Here is a 27,536-nt window from a genome sequence, read left to right as displayed (position 1 = left end):
TCAGAGTTGGAAGTCAAACCCAGGTCTGCCTGATGGCATAGATATGCTCAGCTGTGGAAGAGGGAGTTCCGCCATGGAAAGTCAAATCATGCCAGAGACACAATCCAGCCCTGAGGAAGTAAGGGGTGGGCTGGAGACTAGGCAAAAGGAGACAAGGCCCCAGCTGGCCATGCCTGGGTCAGCGCTCATATACCAGCCCATTCGACAAGGGGAGGGAACCAGGGACCTGGGAGGAAGGCTGGCTAGCCACAGGGGCTGAGCTCTAGTGCTCAGGGGGCCTCTCAGGCTCTCTTCACCCACGCATGCAGAGAGCTGAGTGCAGGAGCGACAGACCACTTCCAAGCCTCTCACTGCACAGAAAGCAGGCAGCCCTGGCACATGGACAGGCCACCATTCATTGGTCAGGGAACCAGGGAGACTTCCCTTTTAGGCCAGGCCCAGGCAGGGGCTAACATTTGTATTATAACCCAGTACAATGGTGGCTGAAAGTCTTGCTTGCTACCAGGCAGTCAGAAGTAGCCAGAAGGTTCTATAAACTTTTCACAGCAGCAACTATTTCTCAGTTCCTTGCAAGATATGTAGCTATGGCTTTTGCCACTGGGCAGTTTCTGCCTAGAAACTGAGGGAGTGATCTGTCTGGGTGGCTAGAGCAACTATAAAAAATTTAACTCGAACATATAATTACATTACCATGATCTCTAATAGGATTTGGTGTCAAGCAGAAGTCCAACTTGGCCTCTGGCCCAAAGTTATAGACCCAAGTTATTATGTTGAGTGTTACCTAGTAGATAAATAAGAAAGAAAGATTGTTCAAATCATTGTGCAGCTGACCAACACGCATTATAATTATTGTAAAGAAAAATCCACCAGAGCCAGAGAATGTATCCATCTTGCTAATCAATTTATTGTGTTATATCCTGATAGAAGTAATTCAGGTACATAATTCAAAGAAGCCATCTTGGCAGCTCTTGCTAGAGAAAAGAATCAGAGCTCTGCAAAATTTTATTACTGCATGCTCCCCAAACACATGGTTAGTGTTGTTTTGAGAGAAGAGAGCCCAGTACAGTGTCTAGCTGAATGTATAATAACAGGCAGAGGAAGAGAGATGACAGTGAAGCCTCAGGTCTGGAAAGAATTTATAAAAAGGAAACTTGAAAAAAAGAAATCAGCAAGGATATAAGCAGTCCAGGCTCCACAGAAAGAGCCCAGCCTTAGGATTTGAGGCTGACCACACCAAAAGACATGAAATCAATCGCAAGTTGCCCTTTGTCATTTGATATTTAACAAGTGTTGACTGAGGACTGAGCAGCTCCTCCAGACAAAGCAGTGTACCAGTCACCGGGGTGGCACAGATAAGGGGGAGAATCAGAAATGGATCCCTTCCTCTGAAGGAATTTACAGTCTACTATGGGAAAACAGCCATACTCACAAATAACCGGACCACAAAGTAGAAAGCAGTAGATAATAAGTGAAAGATGGAAGGAAACTGCCATTAGGATTCAGGTGAGAGCTCTGTTTTGCTAGGAAGAATCTGGTGAAGCTTCATGAAAGGGGTAATATTTAGGCCGGGCATGGTGGCTCACAGCTGTAATCCTAGCACCCTGGGAGGTTGAGGCAGTAGGATCACTTGAGGTCAGGAGTTCGAGACCAGCCTGAGCAACAGTGAGACCCACATCTCTACTAAAAGTAGAAAAAATTGGCGGGGCATGGTGGTGCATGCCTGTAGTCCCAGCTACTCGGGAGCCTGAGGCAGGAGGATCGCTGGACCCCAGGAATTTGAGGTTGCTGTGAGCTAGGCTGATGCCATGGCACTCTAGCCTGGGCGACAGAGCAGGACTCCATCTCAAAAAATAAATAAAATTAAATTGGACTTGAAGAACTGGTAGGACTTGGACAAGTGAATAAGGGAAAAAGGGATTTTCATGTATAGTTATCAGCATAGGCTGAGTCAGGGAGGCTGAAGAAGGGATGTGGGTTCAGGTGGGGGATGAGGAGAATTTGGCAGCAGCACAAAGAGGACAGGAGGGAGACCTTTGAAAAGGGAAGTTGAAGCTTTAATCTGGCTAAAAAATGTGGGCTTTCTCCTCTCCAGTGTTTCCTAAAGCATAATTTTCAAGATTATTTTAGATTATACATAGACTGTGTCTCCAGAATTATGAATTTTAGTAAACTGAAAAAAATAGAATTAGGTTCATCAAATCATTATTTCATAGTGATATCAAATTTCTATTTTAAATACATTTTTTAAGAAAGTAAATGAATCAAAAAATGCTAAGTAGCCGAAATAAAAAAAAAATGCTAAGTGAATAATAGGACAGATGGTATGTGAATATGGCAGCAGCATAAAGGCAGTACCCAAATAAGTGACTCTTGGAAAACACTGCCCTAGGCCAGGTGGTATATTCGGATGCCTCAGGGCCAGGCAGGTGGCATCAGTGCAGGAAGCTGCAGAGGGCCTGAGGCTGACCACGGGGCCTGGGCCTCCCATAAATGAGAGAAGATTGTTGTCATGGTGGGTCTTTCAATTTGTTAATATTTTTTTGATATTTAACAAATGCTAAACATCAAAGTATCTTAAAGCCAACATTAAGATTTTTTTCCTTTGAAATCTCCTGTTTTCAAAATTCTGGCAACTAATTTGAATTTTTTAAAACAATGTGCAAACAAAAGTGCCCATAGGGTTCCTGTTTGCAGATGACAAGGAACGGTGGACTGATCAGTGGCCTGAAGAGACTTAATTCCAAAATATAGCTCTGGCCTGCAGGTACAGGACATACTGAAAGGGACAGGGCTGGAGACAGAAGTCCACTTAGAATGCTGATGCAGTGGCCCAGGCCAGAGGTAACATGGCCTGGATATTTCCATTTTACAAGCAAAGTCTAAGCCTATGTGGGGGTTTTTTAACCTGCAAGTATCTGTATCACCTTTACATAGCTTTGTGCATTTTCAGACCTGGACATGCTGACTTAAAAGGGAGGAGAGGCGGACTAGGTTTTCCATGTGGTTTGTAAGCAGTAGAGAGCTTGGTGACAAGCCTGGATAAATGATTGGAGAATAATTAGCAGCTCCCCACCCCACCTCCTTCGAGCCTGTTTCTGTTCCTACATTGTCTGTCATCACAGAATAATTCAACACAAAGTGATGCTCATTAGATGGAACTCTCTAGCCCACAGCTGAGTTGAGCTTTTAAAAAAAACTTATTTCTTAAGTAATTTGTCCCAAAGACAGACTCGACGTGAAGTTGGCATGATGATCAGCAGGTCACTGCGTGGGAGCAGCAAAAATGATTATTCTGGATCTGGCTCTTACTTGACCCCCATCATGCCCAGAACTGCTTTGCATTTCAAAAGGCTGCCTATTCTTTAAGAGCTATTCAAATACTACCTCCTGGAGGACCCCAGCCCCCCTCTTTGGAACTGGTCCACAAGCTCTTTTGCATTCTTGCATAGTTTAGGTCTTTCAGCCCTCTCTGGCTTATTTTTACAGACCTGTGTGTAAAGTCTGTCTTTCTTCCAGACCAGTGGTTCCCAAAGTAGTACCCAGACCAAAGATACCAGCATCACCTGGGACCCAACCCCAGACCTATTAAATCTGAAACTCTGGTGGGTAGGGCCCAGCAATGCACGTATTAACAAGCTTTCAGGTAACTGAGACAGGCTAAAGTTTGAAAATCACTGTGATTGTACAGGAGTAAACCAATATTTCCTGAGCAAGTTTTATGTACCAGGTGCATGTATAATATATGGTGGTTTTATTTAATTTTCACAAGCGGGCAAAGCAAATGGTTTTCTCATTTTACTGAGGAGTAAACTAAGACTCAGATATAGTGACTCTCTCTGTCTCACCCTGAGAAGTAACAGAGTTGGAATTCAGACCTAGATCTGCCTGACTCCAAAGCCTAACTCCTTTCCACCACTCCTTGAAAATAAGGACTATGCTTTGGGTCCTCCCGGCAGTATCAGTACAATGGAGTCAATAGAGTTTGAATGAATAAATGATCAATGAATAAATGAATTAATATTATTGTCTAAGTATGATACAGTTGTGGGTGCCAGAGCTGCATTTTAGTTTTTGAATACCTGTAAGTGTGCTTTAAAACCAGAATTTTAATTAACAAAACCAAAATAGACACTAGTTGGAATCTGCTGGCCCTGGCAACATCCTATGTGTAGTCCTGACTCTATAACTGACTAGAGACTAGAGGCAAAAGGAGTGGGGTCATCATGTTATTTTTTCACTGGATTGGCAATTGTGGTATAGTGGAAGAACCCCTAGATTAGGTAAAAGCAGAAATCCAAGTTTTAATAATAGCCCTGTCACTTATTAGCTGCATGAACTTGAGCAAGTTCTCAGTGCCTTCTCATTCTCATCTCCAAAAGGGGGAGGGGGGTAGGAACACCTCCCCTTCCTCCACTCAGAGCTACCCTACAGATCAAAAAAAGCTGTATGTGGAAATGCTTTAAAAAAAAACATTAAGTTCCGCACTCTACAGGTATCTTCAAAGCCTGCAAGCTGTCAGGTAGATCCTGATGGGATACCAAGGTGAATGGATGTGCTAGGGTTCTTTCAGTTGCAAGGAGCAAAACACACTCAAGTAACCTCAGAGAAAAGCCGGTGTGGCAGTGAAGTTGGTTCAAAAAGATTCCTGTGTCTTGGGACGAAAACAGGCGCTGAAAAGCCTCTGAGACTCCAGGGCCCTTCCTTCTCTTCTCCGGTGGCCCGTGCTGGCCTCTTGCTGTGGTGTCCCTGCCGCTCTCCAGGCTTCAGCTCCAGTCACCACTCTCAGGTGACAGGCCAGCTGCCTCACCTCATCAAGACTGCTTCCTCTTAACTCCAGCCCCTCACTTTCCATCACTCCCCTTGGCCCGCTCCCCATCCCGAATGCCTGCATTCCCTGGGTATTTTTTAGTTTAAATACTGGAGAGGGACTCTGATTGGCCCAGAACCTCTGTGTAAAATGATGTCACAGAGCGCCTCGCAGCCTATGCGCGGGCTCTGCTTGGGTCAGGTGCTCATCCTGGTCCAATCGGCTGTGGGCAGTGGGAGGGGGCGGCACCCAGCCCGCCGGGTAGCCGCTCGGGCTGGCTGTGGCAGAGCGCTGTGCCTCAGGAGCGGCCCAGGGAGAAGGTGTGCGGCCGGCGGGCTCCAAACACTGACCGCTCACCTCAGCTTCGAAGGCCCCTCTTGAGCGGCACAGTACTCATCAGTGTCCTCACCACTTGGAGCGTGTCAGTGGGCTTCCTGGCATGTGCTCACATACAAGCCCGTTCCGGGAAGGCGACGGAGCCGAGCCGACAGTGGCACTCCTGCGACTGGGGACGCCGCCACAGGCACGGGACAGCCAGCCAGCGCCCCTCGCCACCCCTGTCCCGGTGCAGGTGGCCTCAGTCTCCGTGACTCGCCTGAGGTTCCTTTCTCGGGATGGATGAGAATGTGATGCCAATTATCTGCGGACAGAGCAAGGAGACTTGAAAAGTTAAAGTCAGCTCTGAAACAGCAAACTTTCCCCCACCCCGAAGCCCCATAAACATGATCCGTTTATCAGCTCTTTCATCTGTTTGTATAGCTTTTTAAGTACCAGCAATTTGGTTTGAATCATTAGTTCACAGGGTGTCAGACCTGATAGATCACTGGAGCCATCCACTTCACTGGAAAACTTCCTGCACCTGGATCGATGCTCAGTAAATGTTTGCTGAATAAGTTTAATAAATGTTGTAGATGAAAGGCCGTGAGAGAGGAAGGGACTTGGCCAGGTCACCGAATAAGTTGGTGGCAGGAGTAGGGCTAGAACTCAAGTATTTTGGCACAGTCCAAGTATGTTCCTATATACCATGACTCACAGAGTCATAGGATTTCAGGCTTGGAAAAGGTTGTACACTTTATCTTTCATCACTCCCATAGCATCCCCACCAGTCACTAATTTTCCCTCCCCTTGAATACATCCAGTGACTGAAAATGTAGGACCTTGCAGATCATGTGGTCCCATTCATTTTAGTTGTTCAGCTAATAAACATTTATTAAACACCTGCTTTGAGTCCAGAATGATATTTACTGAAGGGTCAGAGATACATAACACATTTCCTACCTTCAAGAAGTTTATAATATGTTGGGCAGATACATACACATAAACAGAATGTAACCCAGTGTAGTGAGCAGTATTCAGCTCTAACTCCTAAAAAGTTCATTCTTCTTTTGAACCAAGTCTCTTTTTTTTTTTTTTTTTTTTTTTTTTTGAGACAGAGTCTCACTTTGTTGTCCAGGCTAGAGTGAGTGCCGTGGCGTCAGCCTAGCTCACAGCAACCTCAAACTCCTGGGCTTGAGTGATCCTTCTGCCTCAGCCTCCCGAGTAGCTGGGACTACAGGCATGCGCCACCATGCCCAGCTAATTTTTTATATATATATATCAGTTGGCCAATTAATTTCTTTCTATTTATAGTAGAGACGGGGTCTCGCTCTTGCTCAGGCTGGTTTTGAACTCCTGACCTTGAGCAATCCGCCCGCCTCGGCCTCCCAAGAGCTAGGATTACAGGCGTGAGCCACAGCGCCCGGCCTTGAACCAAGTCTCTTTAACAAGGATTATAGTTCTTATTCGCTGGACCTCTGTCAATCTATTAGGGCCACAACATCTAATCCTTATTTCATATAATAGCCTTTCAGATATTTTAAAACAAATGTTATTTAGCTTAACCCCCCTTAGTAAGCAAAATTCCTATTTCCTTCAAAAAATCTTTATTTGAAATGTCATTTCAAGTTCTCTTGGCTTTCTGGTTGGTCTGAAATGAATGTGTTCTAGTTTATCTTGTTAGTCTCTTAAATGTGGCTTCCACATGTGAACTGCTGAACTCTCAATACGGTCTGAGAGTGCAGTGCAAAGTTGAGTCTCCTATCACTCTGTTTATTCTAAGCATCAAACATCTGAAAGTATAGGACAAGGAAGCAATAGCTGTTGGCTGCCAAACTCTTCTCTTGAATCTGATTGATGTGCTGTGCCCACTTTTCTGACCCCTTTACTCTATTTCCCCCTTAGATTCCTACTTAGTTTATCAATCCAAAAAATATTGAGGACTTGGTTTGTCTTTAGCACTCACCAGACTCTTTGGAAAACTAGACTGGATGACTGTCTTCAAGTAGCTCACAGTCTTATTGGTGTAATTTGATTTTCCCCCAGAGAAATAATTAACAAAGAACCAAGATTGGATATAATTGAGGAAACAATCTTTTCCCTAGACCTCTACTTAGAGCTGCTCTTAATAGTGGTTGGTAGACTTCTGAGTATGACTGAAAACAGATCTCCCAGTTCAAATGCCAATATGGAACTGGCTTTAAGCCCAGGCTGTCAGGGGCTTTGTCAAATTTTTGTCATTGCATTGACCTAGACTGTTGCAGAATGAAGGCCTTTGAATTCCATCATCTGCAGAAAAAGCTGGGACACCTACAGGGACTGATACCTCACAGGCCATGGAACAGCTTTCCAGCACCTGGCACCTGCCCAGTGCCAATCTAGAGTGCACAGGGAGAAAAGTTCTTTCAGATGTTGGCATGAGTCTGCCTGTGTTTGTGCTTCTGGGAGACAACAGGTTTAATTTGCTTTGACAGTGCTTTCCCCCAGGAGAAAATTTGCCCAAATACCCTGCCTTCTTCACATTTAGAAGCATTGCTTGTTTGCCTTCCTGTTTTTACCATGGGGAGTTTCTATGTGTTTTGTATGTGGGGGGGTGTATATTTACCCTCAGAAACCCATATTTCCTTGTTTGGATTCATTAGACCAAGTCAGAATGTTGTTTTAGCTCACAAATGGAAGGCATGTGTATGGCCCTTCCTTAAAACCAAAATACCAACTCTGCCAGGTCCAGGGTCAACCTTTTTGCCCATAGCATTACTCTATTTGGTTTTCAAAATAACTCTTGGAGGTGGGTGTTATTATTAATCCCATTTCACAGATGAGGAAAAGTGATGTATAGAGATGACTTACCCAAAGGCATCTAGTTAGCCTGGCTCCAAAGCCCATACTTTGGTCTAGGCTATATGCCACAAACTTTGGCTACATATAGAACATACACAAGATTCACCCTTCTCAGCTATATGACCTTGAGAAAGTGACTTCATTTCCCAGTCTCCATCTGAAACTACAAAATGGTAACAAAGGTACCTATTTATCATAATTATTATAAAGACTAAATTGGCATATATGATATGCCTTTCACAGTTCCATTTGAGGGAATGAGAGGGTCTCTTTTGAACTATTCCTTCGCCGTTGAGTTGCTGTAGAATTAAACCCCAGCTATGCTATCTAGTTTTCAGCTCTTCTTTTGGTTACTAATAATAAGCCCAATCCTTCTATTTCAAGAACAAAGAAGATGTAATAGATGTAACCTAAAGTATAAATTTCACTAGCTGCAGTCAAGATGATATATCCAGTCATGCAATTGGCTGTCCTGGAATCGAAGTTTCTTCTTGCCTGTAGCATCATCATCTGTCCTACGAGCAGCCAGGAAGCGGCCTCAGAAGATTATTGGGTGATAGGTAGACCTTGGTACTTCACCCAGGTGCTCCAAAGAGTTCCTGACATCCACTTTTACAATTTAAGGAGAGACAACAGAAATACAGGAAGGAGGTGTCAGAAGTAAATGCAGGCTTCTATTAGCTTAGACACATCACAGGGGAACAAGACATAGAGGAGGTCTGGCAGGGAGGGATAAATGCAAGATGAGCAGAAAGGAGAGACTGAGATTGGTGAGTGGGCCCTGACCTCACCCACACAGCTGGTTTCCTCTGTCTTTGCTGCTGGGGTCCAACATCAAGCTCCCCCGACCACAGAGGTTTGCCTGCTCAGACCAGGGCAAGAGGCAGGTATGCCCATGCCACAGTGAGCTGATGGAGGAGAAGCTACCCTCTCTTTTCCAGGATCACTGCTCCCATAAAACAAGAGTTCAGTAGGCAACTGGGCTTCCCACACAGTCCCCTCCACACAGGATTTTATTCCATGACCTTATCTCCTACAAAATGATGCTTTGGGATTTCAAAAAAGAAAACCAGAGGTGGCAAATGACAGCAGGCTTTCCCAGACATCAACACCAGACTCAGGAGGACTTGTTTATCAACTGTGATCATCTTTCACCTTGTCCCAACAATACTAATAATTTGTTTTTGAAAAACAGTAGTTAGCAGGCAAAATGAGCACTGCATTGGGTTCCCTGGTTGCCTGACTCCTGCGTCTCCTCTGAGAAGAATGGCTGTTGTCTTTTCTTCCTTCTGCAGTTGCCCCTTTGTATTCTGACCAATATTTTGTTCAACATCCAGAGAACACGCCCATTCACAACACATGTTCAGAGAATGAGCTGAGGAAACATTTAAACTCTGCATTCTAACACTGATGGAAGGAAAAACATGTTCCTAGAAATAGAATTTCCTACTAGGGCCCACTGCTGAGATAGAAAAACAAAAGCTAGAGGAAAGGCCCCTGTTTTCCAATATCCCATATACCCAATTATGAAAATCAGTTATTCATAGACAGCTGAATTTTTAATTTGAATCCAAGCAGATCTAAAGGTACTCCTTTGCTAAATGAAGGCAGCTGCAGTATGAACATGAGTTCAGGAGAGAGACAGTTGGGGAAAAAATTCACCAAACGCCAGTTGGGAACATACAATGTATTTATGCAGTAAAGTTCACACTTTTTCCAAGCCAATGAATGTCACTTCTGCCCTAGAGCTTAGCATAGAGATAGCTGGTCAGTGAAGACTCATTATTTGTGAGATCTCACGTGGACCTCCAAATTGTTGAAATCCCTCCAAGTGGAAGAAAAAAACTATACACATAAACATTCTATCAAAATAAAATATTCTCCATATGTCTCCCTTCCATTACCTTGTTGCCATCTTAAAATTATTTCATGTCTCTTAAAATTTCTGCCTTCTCTGACACCAACAGCCTGTGGCAAGTTTTGTAGCAAACAGGCTTCTATTCTGTCAGATTTAGCAACCAACACTGGGCTCAGTCACAAAAATATGCTGTCCTCACTTTCTCACTATGGAGGCTTTTTGGCAGATGATAAACAGGTTTGCATCTTGCAGACTTCATCAATCAGAATCTAAAAAGTATATAACACTTATCTGCAGTTTATTAAAAATGTAACTGGTAATTATAGTAATTTTATTAGGAGACATATGTTTTATACCATTGGGTTTGAGTAGGACTGAACCACAGAATTTTAGATCTGGGAGGGATCTCTGAGATCATCTAGTTGAATTCTTTGAATGATAGCAACAAATATTTCTTGAGACCCTGCTCTGGATTGAATACCAGGGCAAATACATAAATGAATAAACTCAGTTTCTGCCCTCAAGGAGTTGACAGTCAACAAAGTAGACTATGTGATTCTTTAATAGAGATGAGCATCCTGGGACTAACTTAGCCTGTTTAAAATGTCCAGAAGGCTTTTCCAAAGAGGTGGCATTTGAACTGGATTTGAAAGAAGGACTAGGAGTTACCAAGCAGGGATGTGTGGGATGAGCAAATGCAAGGATGAGGCAACAGGTACAGAAAGATGGAGTAGCACAGCCCAGGATCCACCACCGTCCCGTAGCAGAACAAAACGTAGAAGCTGCGCCATCTGCCTTTCTGTCCCGCACTCCTGCAACACTGTGGGTGGAACTATCCCTCTGATTGTACAGTTAGCCAGTAGCTTAAAGTGGAAATTATCTTGCCTTAAACTTTACTCAAAATTCTTATTTTTTAAAAGAATATTCAAAAAAACTTCCTAAATGATTCTTTATAAAAACAATGTTTTGGAAGACACTGCTGATTTAAAGGCCTTAGGAATATGGATTCTTCCAGGCAAAGCCCATGGAGAGCAGAGATGCTCAGGGCCCTGGCCTGTGAGCCTTGCTCTGCTGGGAATCCAACCACTTTGCCCTGGAATGAGACCATGTGCTGGATTAGACCCTATTCTTAATTCTGTGTTAGGGTAAAACACTACTTGTATCAGCAGGGACCACATCGAGTGAGTGGAATTTCCCACTCAGAAAAGGAACCATACATTTGGACCATTTTCCCAAACATTTAAAATAGTTCCCAAGTTGATACTGGAAGACTTTGGGGAAACACCTCTCTTGGAAGTGCACCATGCTATAAATGCCAGATCCTCCACCCATCCTTCATCAAACCATTCTTCAAGCCCATCTCCTCCAAGAATCCTTCCTTCTGCTGATTTCGCCCCCATCCCAGCTGCCATTGTAGTACTCTTAAGTGCTTTGCTCTGTTGAAGTCTTGGTGCCCTTGTCTAGATGCCTTTTCTTCATAGTTGATCTCTGAATTAATTATAGACTCACAGAACTTTAGAACAGGAAGCCCTCCCAGGGAATCATCTCTGCCACTTACCTTCATTTTACATATCAGGAAGGTGAGTCCCAGAGAGGGGAAGGAAGTTGCTTTAGGTCACAGAGCCTGGTACTAAAATAATGGACCCCGAAACTAAGCTTCCTTACCTCTGGGAAGAGCTTTTTCAGCCCCATGTTGGTGCCCAGGTGACTGTTCGTTCACTTATTATTTTATTCTCCCAATTAAGCTGCAAACTTCTTACAGGCAAGGCTCATGTCTTACATGGTAACATTTCATTTAATAGAGGCCTTAATCTTGGCTTCATGACTTATAGTTGTGAGCTAAGACAACAGATTGAATCCTTAACTCTGCCTGCCTAACTAACCTTTTCCTCTACTTCTAAATCTGACTCCAGTGACTCACTGAGACCTTGGACAAGTCACTGCTTTTTCTTTGGGTCTCAGTTTCCTTCTCTATCAATGGAGAGCATTGGACTGGATGTCTCTAGGATCCTTCAAGCTCTGAAAGTTATAGAATTCTCTGCCCTACAACTGGATCCTTTGCTGCCTTCAGCATTGGCCTCAATGTCCCACTATTTTGTCCAGTGAACCCACAGCCAGAGTTGCCCCCAAAGCAGCTATGTGGGAGTTCCAAAGGTGTGCTCCAAACCATCCCAAAAAGGGGTCAGCTGAGATTCAAAAGAAAGTCCCACTAAATGCCAAGATGATCAGTCTAACACATTTATTCGGGGGACTTACTTACAGAGTGCTGCAGCAACCCTTGGGCAGACAGCAAGAGAAAGGGATGTTCTACCTAGGTGTGTCTGCAGCGAGGGGTACAGAGGTATAGAGTTTATAGGAGGGTTTAAGGAATTTGGCTCAGGGCTGGGACTAGATTCTTTCAGTGTTTTGGGCAACAGCCTAAACACTTTTATCGTGCCTGGGAATGTTCAAGGCCCCTGCTTAGGCTGAAGCCTGCAGGAGAAATGCAGATGGCTGGGTCACAGAGTGGTCAAGGCACTCTGTGTTTCTCAGTCAGTACACAGAAAGAAAGTTGAGGGAACGGAGTAGCCCTGTCCCCACAGATCTGGAATTAGTTCCTTTAAGGCCCAGATAGCATAGTGTCATGGAAGAAAAGCAGGCGTGGAGTCCAAACATCTGGGTTCCAGTCCTGCTTCCATGGTTCAGTACCTGTGGCCTTCAGCACATCACTTCATTTATCTCAGCTGTCTCTTTTTTTTTATTTTGTAAAATAGGAATAACAATACATGCTTGTCAGATATGCTGACAATGAAATGAGATAAATTTTCTGCAAACACGTGGCACAAAGAAGGCATTCAGTATACAGTTGCTTCTTTGCTCTATTCCACGTCTGGCATCATTGAGAAATGAGCTGTTCCAAATGCATACATTTCCTAGATAGCAGGTTTACTAACTGGAGCTACAAAATACTGCCTAATTTTTGATTAAAATCCTTCTGAAATTGCCTGATTCTATAGTTCCTTGCCACTGTCACACAAAGTATACACCAAAGGTACCAGGAGGACTTAGAGAAGGTGACATCCCTGCAACAAGGGGGCATGGTAGCAGATTCTGGGGGTACAGAGAGTGTAAGAGGGAACAGGAAAGGAAACTTCTGTGCCTTTTGAAAGAGCGTGGATTTTTTTCAACTCAGCAAATGAGGAGCCACGGAAGGGTTTTCAGTGGGAAAGTGACAGATCAGATTTGTTTCCAAGATTGCTCAGGTTGCCAGGCTGCCAGGCGGCGGATGCGTCAGGATGGGGCAAGGGCAAAGCCGGGAGGCTGCTGTAGGAGCCCCCGTGAGGGGTGGAGGGGCCTGGACAGATACGTGAAAAAACAGAGGAGGGAAGAGACAGATTCGCAAAGGCCCAGTAGCTTTATGAAAAAACAAATTAATGGACTATCAGCCCACTATGAGGACAACGTAAAATACAGAAAAGCATAAAGGAGACCACACAAATCTCTCGGTAACCTGCCAGCCACAGATAACCGCTGCCAACAGGGTGAACGGTTTTCTCTCAGTGTTTTTAGCTGAAGAATTTTTAATGCATTTATAGATACAAATTTGATTTATAAAAATTTGTTTAAAGCATTTTTCCAGAACACATCCCTAATGTCAGTTGAGATGCACCTCAGTAAGAGTAAAAATAACATAGAATTATAACTCTGTTGATTCCTTTCAGTGACTGGGCCAGAATAGCTCAAATATGTGGGCCTTGTTTACTCTAAGGTTGATTCCTGGGCTCTCTGTTTGAGTAAAGAAATTCCTATTTTCAGCTCTCTTTCTCTTTTCTCCTCCCAGAATCGGTGGATAACTGCCCCAGCAACTGCTATGGCAACGGTGACTGCATCTCTGGGACCTGCCACTGCTTCCTGGGTTTCCTGGGCCCTGACTGCGGCAGAGGTGAGACATCTACACGAGGGCTCTGGAGTTTTGCTCCCCATCCTTGGGCAGCTCAGGCTCCATTTCTCAGAGCAAGAACTCCAGCCACCTCCTGCTGCCCAGAGAAGGGCTCCCAAGGGCCATTCTCCAGAAGCCCTTCGGGAGGTGTGCAGGCAGAGCTGTGGCCCTGTCAGCCTTTGTTACCCACGTGCGGATGAACTGGGAGGTCAGGAAGAGAGGGTTTTTACATGGGCAGCCACAGTGAATTTAGTGTCCATTGCTGGGCAGGCAGAGTGGCATCAGGGTCCTTTTAAAAACTTGATTTCCCCTTAGAGGAGCGATCAGCCCTGGCTGAGCATCATTGACAGCTGGTGTGATTTCTCTCTGGCCCGTGTACAGGAGCCCCAGGAGCTGCTCTGCTGCTGCCCGCAAACACAGGCAGAACCGTGGCTGAGACCACCCGGGGGGAGGGACTGGCGAGGCTGGGCTGCTCTGCCCCACTCAGGACCCCAGCAGTGCCTCACATTTGGCACATCCAGGGCTGACGATAACCACTATGGAGATGGTTTAAAAGGCTGCCCACAGTCTGCCCTGAGCTTTTAGCCTTCGTTTCTGTCCTGGAATAATTAATGCAGAAAATGCCAAAGGACATGTGTAGTCTGGAGGATTTGGCACTCCCCTGGGAAACTGAAATGCCTCTTTCTTTTGTTTTTCCCACCTCTTCTCTCATTCAGCAGTCATTCACCTCATGCCCACTTAGGGTCCTGTGCTAGGTAGGACCTGAGAGCTCCAATCCTGGGAGCTTTCAGTACAGTCTCGGGGACAGGTAAGTGAATAAAAGACTGCAGCATAGTACTATAAGTGGAGCACACTCTACCAAGCCTAAATGCAGGGAGCTTCTGTCAGAGCAGAAGGGAGGAGCCCTCTTAGCGTGGAAGACACGAAGACAGGGAAAGACTTCCCACATGGGGTCCACACTGGACCTGAGTTCTGAGCTTGAGAAGTTGGTCATGAGTGGAAGGCAGAGATGGTTTTCCAGGCCAAAGGAGCACTGCCCTGCAAACACTATGCCGTGACACTGCTTTGGAGGTTCTGCTTATTCTTCCAAACAGGAAGTAGACTCAGTTTGAGGCAACAAAGCTGGCAGCCCCTGAGAAGTGCAGTGATTACCTGCTGAGTGCTTTAAAAAGGAAAGAAGCCAGGTGGGGGGCAAGGAAAAGTAGTGCAGGGAGAGGAGATGAGTTATCCCTTCTAACGCGAATTAACTTTCTCATCCCATATGCACTTAAAGTTAACAGTCATGTGTAAAACAGCCTTATTGTATCTTGATAAGACCGGTAAGTACTTACAGCACAATGCAATGTAATTTATTTTTATATAGTGTCCTTCGTAGAGATGATCACAAAACCCTTTACACTAAGAGGCAGAATGAAGAGATAATACTTTAAAGAGCCAAGTTGGTCTCAGCTCTTCTCTCAAGGGGGCAGTGGTGTATGGGGCTGAAGTGGAGGCCTGAAAGGCAAGGAAGGCTGAGATTTGCTGGTTAAAGAGGACAACAAGTGGTGCTACAGATGGGGTGTGGGAAGTGAAAGTGGAGTGATATTAGGAGAGTGCTGGAGGGGGGGTTGGGGCAGGCACCAGGAGGCCCAGCCACTGTCTTTTCCAGTGAGACCAAGGAACAGACTGTAGCTTCCTGTCCAAGGTTGCTGGCTGCATGGTATCCCATCAGCAATACGAAGGGGCTGGGGGAAGTGGGCACCAGCTCTGCCAGGCCCTGCCTTGCACACCTGCACCTACAATTCCAGATGTGTTTCAACTGGAATGAAATCAAGCAAGAGAAGCGGACAGATGGACACACATGGGTGTTTGTGGCTATTGGCCAAGCCAGACAGGCCAAGGAAAGAAAAGGACAAAGACAGTTGCATTTTACTGGGTGTTGCGTCATGCCAGCCTTCTGGTGTTGTCTCCCCAGCCTCCTGCCCCGTGCTCTGTAGCGGGAATGGCCAGTACATGAAGGGCCGGTGCCTGTGCCACAGCGGCTGGAAGGGCACCGAGTGTGATGTGCCCACCAACCAGTGCATCGACGTGGCCTGCAGCAACCACGGCACCTGCATCATGGGCACCTGCATCTGCAACCCTGGCTACAAGGGCGAGAGCTGCGAGGAAGGTAAGACGTGAGGGTGGCAACTCCAGCACTTTCCTATGAGATAGAGGCCAGCACACAGTGCCAGGGAGCAGAGGAAGCCACCTGAGCCTCCCCGTGACCCCCACTCCCCCAGCCAGCAACAGTGTTTAATCTAAAAGAAGAGGACAGGCACATTAGTGTCCTGGTCAGTGAAGGGGAAAAGAGCTGTCCTTCATTGAGCACTTACCATATACAAGGCTTTGTGTTAGAAGTCTCCTATTATTTAATTTCAAACCCATTAGGGAGGCATAATCATCTCCACTTTACAGCTGGGGAAACTGAACTCAGAGAGTTGAATGACTTGCCCAGGGTCACATGGCTAGTAGACGGCAGAGCTGGGTTTGAGCCCCATTTTTCTGGCTCCATAGCCCAAGTTCTTTCCACTCCCTTCTAAGCTGTCTACTCCTTTTATATCTTCGTTTCTGAAGTCTTATCCTGTTATAGATCTCCAAACTCTGCCTTCCTATATCAAACTCCTGTGTGTACGTGCATGTGTGTGTGTATATTCATGTGTGTGGCTCTTCAGTGCCCATGAGCGTATCTCTCTTCTTCATAAAGTAAATAGGTGGCTGTGCAGATCAAGGCAAGGAAGTGACTTGATTTACAGCAACATCAATTCTTTCCTGGAAAAATCTAATTGGGTTAGATAAATGGATATTTCAGTTTCACAAATGAAGAAACTGAGGCCCAGGGAAGGGCAGTGACGTTCCCATGGTCATAGAACTGACTGATGGCGGAGCTAATGGGATTCAAACCAGGTCTTCTCACTTCAGATCTAGTCCTCTTTCTTCCTGACTGCACGGGGTTTCCAGCTGAGAGCCAGAGCCTCGCTCACAAGCAATGGGAAGTAGCTTTATGAGTGCATACTCGAGAATCAGATGCAGATTAGAGTCCTGGCCCTGCCACTGCCTAGCCTCAGTTCCCTTGTCTATAAAATGGGAATACCTTCCTCAGAGGGCCATTGTGAGGATTGAATTAAATGACCCATGTAAAGCCCTTAGCTCAGTGTCTGACACACAGTAAATGCTCCATAAATGTGAGCTCTTATAATATTAGTATTATTCTGGGGACAATTGAAGCACGTTTCCTATTTCACCCCACTCACTCCATCCAAGGGTTTCTGAAATGGATGCGCTGGACCATTTGAAACTGCCGGATGCTGCGCTTGCTATTATCTCCCATCCTCTGCAGTCCAGCACCCTGCCACCTTCTCCAGTAGGTGGCACAGGCGCTGGTCTTCTAAACCCATTTGGTATTTAACAAAAAGTCCCATCTCAAGGCATCGCTTTCTCTGAAAACAGAGAGTGTTAACAGGCCTACCTTCGATGAGTGGGGAATGAGCAGGGATTGATGTCTGAAAAGCATCGCCTCTCTGAGACAGGTTGTGTGTAAACCCCAGGTGTGGCTAGAGCCCTGACTCAGGCCCGTTGACTTTGATGGGGACGACATTAGGCTGCCCAAGAGGGGAGGGCCAAGTCCTGGAACTCCACGTCCCTATCCCAGCAGTGGTGACCTTCGTCTGCCTTCCGTTTTCACTGTAGTCACTTGAGGGGAAGACCCTGAGAAGGACAGAGGAACAAAGAGGAGATTCCCCTTGGAACTGTGGCCGCCCCCCAACCCCGCCCGTGTCGTGTGGGCCAGAGCGGGGGAGCTGCCCTCTCCCGATGAGCCCGTGCTAGATGGTCCCCCAGAGCCAGGGGTTACTTACAAAGAGATAAAAACTGTTCAGAGCTGTGATATACGTTATCTATCTGAAAAGAAATGTTTTTACTCCTGCTTTCTTTTCTGAGGAGGGCCATCTGGTACTGATTCCTTTTATTATTTCTGCTTCTCTGGTGAAGCGTCACTGCACGGTGCTTGTGTGTAAAATGGGGTTTTCTTGGGGCCTGCATCCTCCTCCCCCAGCTCTGTGCTAACGGGTTTCACTGTGTTTATAAAACATCAGCTAACAAGCTGACTTTTTTCTCTCTCTTCCTTCTTATGAAGTTTATTGCCCCGTATTTTTTAAAGCTTGAACGGAGCCAGTAGGACACTGGGAGGGAGCCGGGGGAGGAACAGAAAAGAACAAACCTAGACATTTTGCAGTGAAAAGTGAGACACCGTGTTTTTGGAACTGGAGAGTGTCTAATAGCTTGTGCAGTCACTGAAGCGTGGAACGTTTTGGGGAAAGGGTTGTGTTTGCAGCCTGGCCATGCAGGCCTCCTCATTTTGTTAATGGGCTATGCTTCTGCCAAAAATTTTGGCTTGAATGGCAAGCTCTGCAAAGGGAAACATGTAACTGTTTGGCAGGTTTTCTGGGAAGAAACTAAGTTAGACTGGCTCTGCAACGAAGTTCGGCCCACCGCCCTGACCCCTTCATCCCAGTGCTCCGCCACCCAGGCCAGCCAGCCCTTCCCACGTTAGGCACAGCTCCCTGGGAAAGCTGTCCTGGTGGGATGGAGAGAAGACAACTTTAATCCCATCTTAGGGGGCATACCCAGAGGCCCCAGAAAGTGAGGGCAGATCCAGAGTCTGCCTGCCACCTCTTTGGCAGAGCATCGCTGAGGCATAGATACCGGCCCTAGGTTTAGGATCAGCAGGGGCAGCATCCTCCCTGCGGAAATCTCAGCCAGTTCAGCCTAGGATTCGTGGAGCTGCCTTCCCTCCTGGGATGCAGTCATCTTTAAAACTTCCCTCCTGCTCCAACTCACTTTGCCCAGTCGACCTTCAGAAGCAAAGATTAATTGCCTGGAGGTAGCCTCTCATCGGGTTCTTCTGATCTTTGTTCTCTGCCTGGACCATCTGCCGAGAGCATGGGCTTCACTTTGCTGGTTCCTGGGTCCCTATTAGACTCATTACATCTGAGGAAGAACAGGGCTGTGACGCCAAGGGCCTCTTGCTGAACTTGGCACCCTCTCGGCCTGCTCACTAACGGTGGAGATTTATAGGTTCAACCTCAAGGGTACCTTGGGATTCTCAGAGACAGTTTCAACCCAAAGCTGGGGGCCAGGTACTCACAGAACGGGAAATACCTTTATAGGCCTTGGGATAGGAATTGCTGAGTTGTTTCCTGTCAAATTGGAAAGCTCTCTGGATCTAGGGAATTGTCGTAGTAGCTTAATGGGCCAGGATAAGCCTTCTGAGGTTCTGAGATCTGAGGCAAGTCATGAGAATTTATCACTATTATTATTTTTATTATTTTTAATTACCAGCAACTCTAACAGGTCATGCTCTAACCATTTTTAAACAGTATCCAGAGACTGCAGAAGGAGATTCTTTGCCTTCATTTGGCTTTATTGATTTTCCACATTGCCCTATTTCTTTTCTTATTTTGTTTCAGTTTCTATTTTCAAACCACTTTATGTGTTTATGTAAGTATATACACATTCATGTATTTTTGAACAAGTAAGATTATAAGAAGAAATAGCAAAAGGCCTATACCAGGAAAGAGTGGTTCAAATTTAAATTGCTCTATTTACTGCTGTGTGATCTTGGGCAAGTTATTTAGCCTCTCTGTGCTTTAGTTTCTGCATCTGTAAAATAAGGATAATAATAGTAGCTATCTCATATTTACTTGTTAGGCTTAAATGAGATAATGTGTATAAAAGAGGGACTAAATTAATGCTACTTGATATTATGATCATTACTATGTTTCTTAGTAAATGGTCACTTCTGAACCCTGATCTTATTTGTCATTTAGATTAAGTCGAACTCCTTTAAAAACCTGAATAACAAAAGAGCTTTCTAAATAAGCTGGTTCTCGGTATAAGTGTTCCCAGAATGTTGCCATTTGTAAAGTTTTTGTACTTTGTGTCTGTGACTCTTATATACCCAGGCTGGGTTTCCCAGTCTTTTATGCAAAAGCCAATTATACTAGGTTATAAAATATAATTAATAAATGAATTTAAAGGATATCTGAATTATAAATGAGCTCTGACCACAGTTGGCCCAAGTCAAGCTACCGAATGTCCTGATAGGATGGAAGAATAACTTCTTTGCAACAATACGTTAAGAGGTAGATATTCTTACCATTCCTGCTTTATAGATGGGAAGCTCAGAGCAGACATGTAATTTGACCATGGTCATAGAACCAGTACATTTTGTCCCCTGACCCTTGAACCTGGGTCCTCAGAGGCCAAATGCTAAGCTCTTTCCTCTGCAGCACAGGGCTTCCTCACATGCTCCTGTGAGGAGGAAGTGGAATAAGCTCATTGCAGTGCCACAACACCCTTACTCCAGTAGCTACATGTTGGGCCCCCACCAGGACACCACTGTCCCCTCACAGTTACAAAATGAGTGGAAGCCTTACCTCCCTAAAGAGAAAGACAGACCTAACAACTTTTTGGTAGAGAACATGGACCAACCTTCTTCGCCAATTTTTTCTTCTCTCTGCTACCTTTTGCATTTTTCATATGAACTGGAGCCACTTAAGTTAATTCTCAGTACTCTTCTACATTTTCCATGCAATGCTTTGTGGACAGTTAGAGGTCTCTGTTAATTTTGTGTAGTCCCATAATTAAAGCTTAGATTTGGAGAAGTTGGCCACTAATGGAAATATCACATCAGACCTGCCTTCAGATTCCTCTGTGGATGTGGAATAATTGGAACCTTTGTGCACTGCTGGTGGGGATGTAAAATTGTAGAACTGCTGTGGAAAACAGTATGGCAGTTCCTCAAAAAAAAAATAAAATAAAATAAAAATAGAATTATAGTATCATCCAGCAATTCCCTTTCTAGGAATCTATTCAAATTAATTGAAAGCAGGGCCTCAGAGAGATATTTGAACACCCATGTTCATAGCAGGGTTATTCACAATAGCCAAAAGGTGAAAGCAACATGAGTACTCATCAATGGATGAATGGAGAAACAAAATGTGATACATACATATAATGGAATATTATTCAGCCTTAACCACTTTGGTACATGCGTCGACTATAGTCGACAGCCACAGATGAACGCGCACAGCAACTTTAGCTGACAGCCGTGATATGACTTTTCTAATTTTTCATTTATCAAAATAAAATTGTGAACATTTAAAAATAATGTAATGAAAGCATATATGTATATGTTACCTATTCTGATATTTACATTACAAGTAAAGCTGCCTGTAAAGTAAAACAAGCTTTCAGTGCTTTAAAGCTTTCCTCATCACACAAGAGCAAAACGGATTGGTTGTCAATGCACAGCACACACTATCGTGCGGACTGTGAGTGCCGGCTATGGGCGAGGTTTCGCGGCTGGTGAGCGCCGTACCCAAGTGGTTTTAAAAGGAAGGAAATTCTGGCACACGCCACAGCATGGGTGAACCTGGAGGAGGTTATGCTAAGTGAAATAAGGCATTACAAAAGATAAATACTGTATGATTCCACTTACAAGGTACCTAGAGTGGTCAAATTCATGGAGACAGAAAGTAATGATAGAGTGGTGGTTGCCAGGGGCTGGAAGAAAGGGGAAATACAGAATTGTTTAATGGGCGCAGAGTTTCTGTCTTACAAGATAAAAAGAGTTCTGGAGATGAGCAGTGGTATTGGTTGCACAACAATATCAGTATCCTTAATATCACTGAAGTATACCCTTAACAATGGTTAAGATGATAAATTTTATGTGTATTTTACCACAATAAAAAGATCAAGAAAAACAATTCCTCTTTGGCAGGGGTTAGCTGTGTGATCTGGTGTAAGTTATTCAATCTGTCTGAGCCTCAATTTCCTCATCTGTATCTCACTGGGTTATTAAGAGAAGAGTATTAGGAAATCAATTAATACAGTGCAAGCACAGAGCAAGTAACCCACAATGTCATCTCCCTTCCTTCGTTCTGAGCTGATCACTCAAGACCTCTTTGACCTTGGGTCTTAGAAGCCCCACAGGGTCTGCTTGGCCGTTAGCCACAGCTATACAGCTCAGCCACGACCTAAGGAGAAACTGTGCAAAGTCAGCACATGTAATTTTGAATAGTTGCTGAAATGTTTGTCCTCAGGAAAGTGAAGTGTGAAAGTTCATATCAATCATGAGATTTGGGGGAATATAATAAAATCTAATGGAATTTAATGCAAAATAAATTTTCATGTAAGTTAAGGAATCTCTTTTAGTCTCATGCTCACATAAGTAAACATGCATTGTGAATTGATAATAGAAGTTTGTTCTACTAGGATTTATTCAGCACCTCCTATCTGCCAGGGCCTCTTCTAGGAGGAGGTGGAGATACAGACGTGGACAAAACAAAGGCCTGTCCTCTATTATGCTGGGCATTGGTGCTATGCTGATGCTCCTGCGACATTTCTGTCCAACCACAAACCAAGAGGGAGGAATTTGTATCCCATGTGTTACTGGGGAGGAAACTGAGCCTCAGGGCAGTAAACAAACAGTCACTCGGTGGAGTTGGGAAACCAGGCCTGCCATTTGCTAAAATACTGCTCTTTGCCATATCGGGTGGCCTCTGTGTCCTCTGCCAGAATGTGTGAAGCCCCTTGACTACAAAGTTTAGTAATTTGCTTAAAGAAGCCTCACCTTTGCTGGTCAGGTGCTTACCTGTGTTCTCCTTCCTCCGTGTCACAGTGGACTGCATGGACCCCACATGTTCGAGCCGGGGTGTCTGTGTGAGAGGCGAGTGCCACTGCTCCGTGGGGTGGGGAGGCACCAACTGCGAGACCCCCAGGGCCACATGCTTAGACCAATGTTCAGGCCATGGAACCTTCCTCCCAGACACCGGCCTCTGCAGCTGTGACCCAAGCTGGACTGGACATGACTGTTCTATTGGTAAATGTGGGGAGAGAAAGGGTGGATGGAGGGAGTGGGGAAGGAACTGGGGGGAGGGCAGGGAGAAAAACATGGGTGGGGGAGGGGGTTTCCACTGTAACATGTTAACCATTCAGCCCTCACCAGGGACCTGGCCCTGTTCTCAGTCACATAGCAGTGCATTCCCCGTGTCTCTGAATGCTCTTCCTCTTTCCCCGAACTCTAGCTGCAACACCTCTACTCTTAGATGGAGAGAGGACTCAAAACTCACATCCTCACATGATCCCTTCTGTAGTGGTAGCCTTGAGATTCAAAACAGTGTCCCTTAACAATGTTACTTATCTTTGTAGGTGGGTGTCACTGAAATCTCATCTCTCATGTTAAAATGGTTATCCCTGGAGGCCGGGCCGTAGGGAAAGTGTTCCTGGGCGAGCTCTGCAGCGTGGGGCTTTACAGGATGTAGGCCCCAACTAGCTAACCCTTCTGTTTCACCCACTCCTCACCCTGCCTTCCTTTCTGGCGAAATGCTCTGCTAGGCAGTAAGCTCCGTGAGGGTAGCCAGCATCTCACTCATGTCTGCAGCCCCAGGACTCAGCATGGGCCTGAGCTACAGCAGCTGCTCGATAAACAGTGATGAATGAATGAAGGAACACATGAGTGAAGTTGTTGTCGACTGTAGTATTTGGTTCACCGCAGGGTTTAAGTGCAAAGGGTAGTTATGTTGGCACCTTTCTGTTGGAAAACACTTGATTTTTGGTCCCTCCCAAAGTAAGGATTGAATTGGAACATGTGAAAACCAGGCACAGCACTGGTATATGGTAGGTTATGTTCACACCTAATATTTCATTTAATTCACACAAAAACCCTTTGAGAAAGGTGTCAATCATCTCTGTTTTGCCAAGTTACATATAGTCAATGAATACTTACTGAGCTCCTACAGTACCAGGCCCTCTTCTAGTCAAGGGGAGAAGAGACTAGGAAATCCCTCCCTTTATAGAGCTTGCATCCTAGCAGGGGGAGGGGAGACAACAAACAAATCAAGGTACGTAAACTGAGCTAAGGCTCAGAGAAACTTTTAAGTAATCCTGCCTAGGGACAGACAGCTAAAGAGTGATAGCATCTTCAACTAGATTTTTTTACTCTAAATCATTTTCCTCACCACTCTCCATTGCTTAAACAAAGTGAAGCTCAGATTAGCTCATTACGTTGTATATTAACCGTTCTGGTTGTGATCAGGAAAGATGGTGGAGACCTTTGGCAAAAATGAGATCCATGCAGCATTCAGGTCTTTGGAATACTTTGAATTACCTTTCCCTGTTGAATACATAATTGACATCCAATGTGTAGTCTAAATTGGACTTTTATCCTTGTTTGCAAAGCTCATGTAAAGACATGATTGTGAGCACAGATGTGCAGGGTCTCAGGAATCATTCTTTTTATATAGCTCTGTTTATAGCGGTATAATAAATGGTCCTCTTAAAGCTACGCTGCCTTGCATTGTTCATTATGAGGCCACAAAGCTAATTTATGATAGGTATATAACCGTGTCTTGCACTGTTAATCCCTGATGACACTCCATAGCATCTGAGGAGGCAGGTATAACTTTGAGTGAGATTAATAAGTATTCTTTAGTTGGCCCTGTGAAAGGAGACAACAGAACCATCAGAAGGGACCTTGAGTAGAATTGTGAGACCTCATCTTCCTCTGTCCTGGGCACACCACTCCCCATAACTGGTATGAAACATGTATGTGAGAAGGCTAAGCGGATCCATGTGGTGAGAAAAGCCCCTGAGTCAGACAGGCCTTGGTTCAAATCCTGGCCCCGCTACTGACTTCTTATAGGACAAGTTATAGGACTTGCTTGGGGCAAGTTATATCACTTTTTGCAGCTATAAAATGAAGATAATGATAGTACTTACTTTCTGGGGTTATTGCGAGATTATTTAAGATAATGCAAAAGAGAGTTTCGCATGCTTCTTGGCCCATGATACGGGCTCAATACATGTTAGCTATTGTTTTGATTATGATTGAAACACGCATTGGTGAGAGCACTGGGATATTAACAGAGACATTTGATATGAAGAGGCAAGATGAAATGTGCCCTTTCAGAAATTGGATTATAGTTTTTAAATCTCTAGCCTGTAACTGACTAAAATGGTGTCATGATTGCCACGAGGCCAGGAGTTTAAAAGACAGCAAAGTTATTGTCACCCCTTATGATAGTAGTAACCGCCTGTGTGTGTTAAGTGCTTCGTAGCATACTAACATGTTTCACACAGAAACACACACCCTGCACAGCAGCACCCTGTGGGCAGGGGGGGCAGGGATGGTATTACCCTGTTGTGAAGAGGCCAGGGGGTTCCCGTGCCTTGCCTGAGGCCTGCTGGTGAGGGGGACGCCCAGCCTGGGGCTGCAGCCTGGCCTGCACCCTGGCGCTCTCTGCTGCCCCCCACAGGCCACTGTCTCTCCTCTGCTGTCTCCTCCCCTATGTCTGGAGCCCGTTTCCTCTAACCCTTGCTAGGTAAAAGGCAAAGTTATAAAATCTAACCAAAATGTTAAAAAACAAAAACAAAAACAAAACATTTATCGGGTGTCGGGCAGGTGGGAGGGGCGGAAGGGATGGGCATAATACATTATAAATGTGCAATGTGCATTGTCAGGGGGATGGACACACTTGAAGCTCTGACTCGAGGGGGGAGGGAAGGCAAGAGCAATGTATGTAACCTTAACATTTGTACCCCCATATTATGCTGCAATAAAAAAAAAAAAAAGAGAATGAAAGCACTTTAACTGTTCGGTCCCCTCAGCCCCTGCTGTGTAGACTTTGCCTGCCTGGGTTCAGTCCTGGTTCTGCCGCATGCTAACTGTGTGATCTTGGCAAGAAACTTAGCTTTTCTTGACTTCAGTTTCCTTATCTGAAAAATGGAGATACTAATAGTACCTCAGCGGGTTATGTGATCATTAAATTATATCATTTTGGATGCACGTAGAACAGTGCCTGTCACAGAATAAGCACTTTATGTCTTTCCACCACCTCCCTTCCAAGGGCACTTTCACGGAGTGGAAGCTGTTTTAAAGCTATTGAGTTTTTGCAGTGAAGCTAAGCAGGAGATGCCTCATGGCCTGGATCCGCTACCGCCAGGAGACTGTCTTTATGTTTTGGAGGTGGCTACAGGGCAGTGGGAAAGGCACCAGGCTTTTGGGGGGAGACTTGCTTCCTACTAGTTGAATGGCTTCAACAAGGGGCTTAACCTCTCTCACTCTTAGTTTCCTCTTAGGTAAAATTACCTTATGGAATTATTATGAGGATTGGGTGAGAAGATATAGGCAAAATGGGTCTCAAAGTATCTGGCACAGCTCACACCCGAGACAAGCAACAGGTCTAGTCATGTCATTTATGCTTCTTGCTGTCTGGGATGGCAGGGCTGGCACAAACACTGCCCGGACCTTCTGTGGGGGGCTACAGGCCAGCAGACGCAGCCTAAGTGAGCCTTGCTCCATCCGTGTTGATTATGGGTTCTTGGGTTGGCAGAGATGGGCCCCCCTGCCTCCCACCTCCTAGGAAGGTAGGACTGTGTAGTCCCTGAGATGAGTGTCTTGCTGTCTGGCACCAAGAGCAGGATTTAGTGAAAGCAGCTTAAATCAACATGCCCTGCACTCAGCAACCAGCCCTGTAATGAAATGTGAGCCGACAAGTTCCCAGCACTTTGGGTAGGTTTGTGGAAACAGTGAAGTCAGATTTTATACAAGTGTTTACTCAGTTCCCTGGCTTCCCAGCAATTTGGCTTCCAGTCTCGTCTCAGAAATTCCTCCTCCAATCCAGCCTCATTCATGTGGTCCCCCTTGCTGATAAACCACACAAGATAGCTGTTGGAACAGAAGAACACAGGTCATATGCCCCACCCCCAAGCCCCAACCCACTTCTGTCCTCAGCTCTGGGCCCAGTGAGACCTCACTTCCCGAATCATTTGGGCTGGTGACAATGACAATGTGGCGGTAGTGATGGGGGGAGGTGATGACTGCTGCTGTTGTTTTACAAATAGAAAAGAGCTAGAGAGGGGAAATGACTAGTCCAAAGTAATTCAGCTTTTAAATTAAATCCCCCTTTCCATCCAAAGCAGTTTCCTTGTCAGCAGTCTTTCTTCCTGACAAGCCACAGGATGGAGCGTTAAAGAGCCACCCGTCTCTTAGTGCTTACCTTACCGGGTACCAGGCAGTGATCTAAGTGCTTTACACCTGTTATCATACGGACCCTTAACTAAGAAGGGAGGGTTAAAAAGAAAGTATTACTATTACCATTTTGCAGATGAGGAAACTGAAGCTCAGAAAGATTAAATTACACGCCAGCATCCTCCTCCTTCCCCCACCCCCACCCACTTAGTAAGTGGCAGAATCCAGATCCAAAGCAGATCTGGCTCCAGGGTCTCTGCTAAGCACTGCGGTATACTGAGCACTGTATTGTAGTCACATCTTTCCCTAACAAGCTGTGAATTCCATGAGGTTGGTGTCTATCCTAGCACAGGGCCAGGCGTGCATTAGGTTCTCAGGGATTCTTGCACGAATGACTTAACCAGTGAATGGTCAAAGAGAGAAAGAGAGAGCCCACTGGGAACACAGCAGAGAGCTCAGCACACTGCCAGACAGACGGCCTGATCCCTTCTCTCAGGACTGCCCTCCCTCTGCCTACCCATAAACCCCTTCCCTCCCACCCTGCACACACTCCACAGGGCTAGAACCAGATCTCTGGGCTCCTTCTCTGTTACTTTCCAGCCCTAGCTCATGTTAGTTTCATGTGCATTGCCAGCCAGACCCCTCCTGGACAAGAGCCCTCTCAGTTCACCTCCCTTAAGCCCCCCTCCCCAGGGAGCAGCCCTCCTGGGCTCAATGCCTTGTCAGCTTTTGCACCAAGTGGCAG

The 27,536-nt window shown here is 45.4% G+C and overlaps 1 protein-coding gene across 1 annotated transcript in view; it reads left to right on the top strand.

Moving 5' to 3' along the window:
• Positions 1-27,536, top strand: part of TENM4 (teneurin transmembrane protein 4) — a 229,066-nt gene that overhangs the window by 66,458 nt on the left and 135,072 nt on the right. Inside the window, exons 6-8 of the mRNA XM_012744510.3 lie at positions 13,642-13,743; positions 15,695-15,889; positions 22,442-22,642. Coding sequence (XP_012599964.2) covers positions 13,642-13,743; positions 15,695-15,889; positions 22,442-22,642 — 498 coding nt within the window. The remainder of the gene's footprint in view (positions 1-13,641; positions 13,744-15,694; positions 15,890-22,441; positions 22,643-27,536) is intronic.

The sequence above is a fragment of the Microcebus murinus genome, chromosome 4 (assembly GCF_040939455.1).
Source record: "Microcebus murinus isolate Inina chromosome 4, M.murinus_Inina_mat1.0, whole genome shotgun sequence".
Taxonomy (NCBI): Eukaryota; Metazoa; Chordata; class Mammalia; order Primates; family Cheirogaleidae; genus Microcebus; species Microcebus murinus.
The sequence above is the reverse complement of the archived record's forward strand: the minus strand, read 5'-3'. Positions and strand labels throughout refer to the sequence as shown.